Source organism: Pundamilia nyererei, unplaced genomic scaffold, assembly GCF_000239375.1.
Source record: "Pundamilia nyererei isolate P.nyererei 1_Seehausen unplaced genomic scaffold, PunNye1.0 scaffold00044, whole genome shotgun sequence".
In the NCBI taxonomy this organism is placed as follows: Eukaryota; Metazoa; Chordata; class Actinopteri; order Cichliformes; family Cichlidae; genus Pundamilia; species Pundamilia nyererei.
The window spans coordinates 159962-164712 of NW_005187445.1; the positions used below are offsets into that span (position 1 = coordinate 159962).

The 4751-nt window shown below is 39.6% G+C and overlaps 1 protein-coding gene across 1 annotated transcript; it reads right to left on the reverse strand.

The window, feature by feature from the left end:
- Positions 1-405: 405 nt before the first annotated feature.
- On the reverse strand, positions 406-2342 carry srxn1 (sulfiredoxin 1 homolog (S. cerevisiae)). The gene is made up of 2 exons (XM_005731811.2): positions 2060-2342; positions 406-1312 (listed from the first exon to the last, which is right to left on the reverse strand). Exons 1-2 carry the CDS (start codon positions 2297-2299, stop codon positions 1103-1105), a joined length of 450 nt encoding a protein of 149 aa, XP_005731868.2. The 5' UTR covers positions 2300-2342; the 3' UTR covers positions 406-1102.
- Between the last annotated feature and the right edge of the window lie 2409 nt (positions 2343-4751).

The window sequence follows — 4751 nt, forward strand, 5'->3', positions numbered from 1 at the left end:
GGTTACTCGATTATGTTTACAGAATAAACACACTGCTAAAACAACTGCTTCATCATTTAAAAGGCTGACGGGGTTGAGCTGATCACTACTTGCATCTGAGCATCCACAGACAACTAGCATCAAAATAATGAGTAACTGGCATTATATATGCAAAGATTTAGATGAAGCAGAGTTGTGATGGAAAAGAGAAAATAGAGGCTCTACATGCTTTAAAAAAAAGTGATGCAAGTCGTATTGTCTTTACAATTTTTTGCAGCGTTGAATCGTATACATATGTAGCATGTCTTTGTTTATGTCACTTTTTAAGAAGTTTGTTATTATAAAAATCATCTTCACATCATCTTTATGATATTAGCAAACAGCTGAGAATGCAGACTGGAAAAAAGCAAATGGATAAAAGGTTCATTTAATTTAAGACTGGTGTTTATTTCTTTTTAAAAAATGAATCATTAATAAATGTAGGTAAATTAGTTGTAATATTTATTCCATGATCACCAATAAAACCAGCAACATTGAGAGCTTGTAGTAAATTCTTTTATATAGGTTTATACTTTTAAAATTGGGTTTATGGAATAGTTGGTGCCTCGTTTTCTCCGACAGCTCATCTCGCCTTTCTCCTTACATGAAGTAAGATGATCGACACTCTCACTTTTGTCTATTGTTATTGGGCTCGATGCTAAGGTTTCATTTTATAACCAAGAGCCATGAAGATGTGCTAAATTCATTTTCTCTTTCATACTTTCACACTATAAGTCGATTTAAGTAAAAAAAAACAAAACAAAACAAAAAAAACTTATCTTAGCCCAATCTCAGCTGTCATATTTTTTAAATAAAGAACTTTAAGAAAACTGTTAAATGTGTATGTGCAGATGGTATTTGGCAACATTAAAGCTATCATGATTAACATGCATACATTTAAGTTGTTTCAAATCACAAAATGTAACATATTTAACTAAAGAGCTACATTTCCCCCTGCTGGCAAAGCCTTTGCTCCGCAGTCACCAACAGGAGAGTTACAGCCATATTATGTATGATCCACCTGAGGCAAGTGCATTTGAAGCGGGGGGTGGAGTGAGGTGGAAAGCTCCAAGCTGCTCCAGCATCACCGCAGATCAGGCGTTGAAGCCCCCAAGTAAGTGCTTAGGTCTGAGATGTTAGATTTGATGATCTTTGCTGGAATGGTCTGCATGTTCAACCTCTGATAGGCAGCAAACCTGTGACAGCCTCCAAAGGAGTAGTAGTAATTTCCTCCCTCGCTGCCTTTGATCCAGAGCACATCAATAGGAGGAACAACGCTGATATCTGCCGTCTCCTGGAAGGAAAGATAAAGTGTCAGTTAAAGCCTACAACAAGGTGTGGAGTGAAATTTAAGCAAGTACGACAAGAAAATGTCTTAAAGTAAAAAGTGTCATTCATATATTCTATTTATTGCCTCTTCTGATAAACAAAATGACTATAATAATTTTGAAATGTTCCCAATAAAGCGAGGAAGGAACTATTTCTAACTAAATATATATTGATTTTTGAAGAAAATCCCACCCTTTAACACCAATCCTGTGTAATCTCTATCTATCTATCTATCATACTGAAACAATGTCCTATATTGTGATTGGCTCAAAAATACAAAAGTCAACACTTGATAAAATACCAGCTTCTTTTGATTTTCTTTTTAATGAGGTGACAGCCACTTTTCTGTAGTTGTTTTGCATACAGTGAAAGTGGAGAAAGCAGAGAAGCCATGCAGGTTAATGCAGGAAAAAAACTGCCATGTCTTCAGCTGGACCGGGGGCGCCAACGGTCTTCATCACAAGTACGTCATTTATTGGGAGGAGTTGGGGCAGTGTTTGGGAAGTTAAAAAGGCACTTGGAAAACAAAGATGTTTTCCAATGTTTGCAGATGTTTGGGGTTTTTTTTCTTGTAACGGTGCCTGGTTTAGCGTATTTGGCGCTGTTATAGTAAAACCTGTCACTACAGAGGTGTGTAGCTAAACTGAGGCCAATATTTACCCCGAAACTTCATCATCCACAAACAAATGATAACATAAAACAACCGTGTCACCCTTATTGTGTCCATCAGGCTCTGGACTTTCTGCTCGTCCAGCACTGGAGGAAATGGTCTGATGATGACCTGCATCGGGATGTTATGGACCTCCTCCACGGTGTCCGAGTGAATCGACCTGTTGTCGGTGCTTTGGTCACCGCCCGCCGGTCCACGGTCAGTGGGCGCTATCGACATATTTCTGCCGGTTAAAAACACCAGCTTCAGCGGAGATTTTGCACCACAGTACAGCCGAAACATTTAGCATACCCCCCGACTACAGTACACTCGACTGTTGCTTTACTTCCTGTTGTTAAAAATGAAAGGTTTTGATTGGTTATTCTCTCTGTCAATCACACAATTGCCATGCCCTCTCGAGGGCAGCGGTCACAGGGTTTCAACCAAAGTAGAAACTTTAGGTGTGCATTTGGTAGCATTTAAAGACGTGTAGATATAACGCATGCCTGCAAAACTGCTGTGTCCCATTAAAATTCACTCCAGAAATTAATCGTGCAGTTATGTAGAGCTGCAACAACCCCAGAGCCCTTCGGTGGCAGTGGTTTCTATTAATGAGGTCACTGTTTGTTTTGTGGACTGTTGCACGATATGGGCCTCTTCCTCCTCCTCCTCCTCCTCCTCCTCACTTGTTCATATTCTATTTTTGCAGGGATTTCAAAGACCCAGCCAGGTTGCTGTGGCTACATGGGAAAAAAAGGATGTCTGGGCTCACACAGGTAAGTAAACTTCAAAAGATCTGCGGCGGTGGAGCGGAAACAACTATTGTTTTCTCCAAGCCACAGCTACAGCAAGCTACAGCATCATCTTCTAATGAGACAATTAAAACTGATTTCTTGGACAGAAGAGGCAGCCCAGTATATTGAATTATTAGAAATTCTTTGAAATGCAGTGGCAGCGCCTTTTATGGTGATTAATTGGTCACACGGGGATCAGTTAGAACATGAAAGTGGCCTATATATAGTGTGTAATCATTAACAGAGGTATCAGCATATAATATAGTATTACAGATTAAAGCTGAACAAAATGGATCCTGTTATGCTGCAGTGGGTGTAATCAGCTTTTTTTCTTTTTTTTTTTGCCTCATTGTCAGGTGATTGTGTAGAAACAGCAATCTGTTTATTATTTCACTGGAGAACAGCTTAGCTTTGAAAACTGCCTCACATTTTCTACTTTGTTTCCGAAAGAGCAATTTAGCTGACACCAGAATACTGAAAACCCCACTTAAACTCTAATATAGTGACATGGATCATAATATGCTGACATGGGCTCCACGATTTAGTGTTCCTGCATGAATAACTGCAGTATAGTAAATAAGTACAGTGACATGTCTCTCCCCTCTCATTCACCACTTCATACCATAGTCGAATTGTTGCTTTGCCGTCAATCAAAAGCCGTTTGAAAAGAAACCAGCGTCACATGAAGACAAGAGACCGTGTCAGTCAAGCAGTATAGACATTTAAATCATCTCCAGCGTTAAAGTGTGTTCAGAGTCCCACTACACTCTGCGTGACCCTCTGCTGTCACAGCAGGGTGGTATGCGAGTTGTTAACATATCTCAATTACTTAGATTGAGTTAGTCACACAGGTACAGCGGCAGGTCACGGAAGAACAGTTCCCACATAATGATTTGCTGTTAATATTAGATTTCAGTCCCCGTGGGATTGTCACACTTAGAGCAGCTGGAGAAAATTACCTGCCAGCTTTCAGACAACGAAGTGAGCTATATTTATTTACGCAGTATTATTTTTTTTACAAGTTGACATGCTTTTAAAGTGATAATTATTCTGATGCTGCTTTTCAGTCTTCTTTGTGATAGATGAATGTGTGTGAGATCTTAGCACAGTTTAGCAACAGCGGATGTCTGCGTGTTTCCGGCCGAACGTGTGACTGATTCGCTCAGTGATGTTGATTACTCGCCGATGGCTGTCGCTGCCGAAATCTATGAAATTATTTTCTGCACTATCTCCTTCAAGTACATGAGAATGAGATTTCTGTTTAATGATCTTCCTCGCCTTGAAATAAATTTGCACCCCAAATCTCATCTACAGAGAGAGAACAAGTGGTGCTTCGGAGAGAGGTTATTTAGATGTGGATTAAACTGCAGTCACACTCAGTGCACCGTTCATTGACCTTATAGCAAAAACAAAAGCACAGAGACATTTTTTTCCAACTGTAAAGCCAAAAGAAACAGTTCATCCAAAAATCTAATTAACATGATTTCCCTCCTTCCAATAGTGCTGTTTTTCCCAGATTGTTTGGTGTGAGTTTCCAGGTTTTGGAGTTTTCCATCTCCCCTTAAACATATAAGAAGTAAACGTCACTCATCTTGTGGCGCTCGAGGTGATTAAAAAAAAATGCATGTGAGAAAGTCTGCATCGGTGTCTCTTTATATAAATCACGACCTGGCTACTCAACAAAAATCCACAAACCATCTAGTGAGCAGTCTCATGTAGGAACTATTTTCTTCTTCGGTCTACGTCTGCCATTCCAGTGAAGCTAACACTTCAGCTTTTATCCTGCCATGCTCTTTCCAACATGAGATCTCGTCACGGGTAGTTGGACTCTTTCTTCTGAAGAATCATAGGATTGGCAGATCTGGTTTGGTATAGAAAGAGATTTGCACACAAGTTTGATTAACTAAATCATGATTTCTTCCAATAGGCATTGCTGCTGAGTTTTCTTTTCTTTTTTGGCA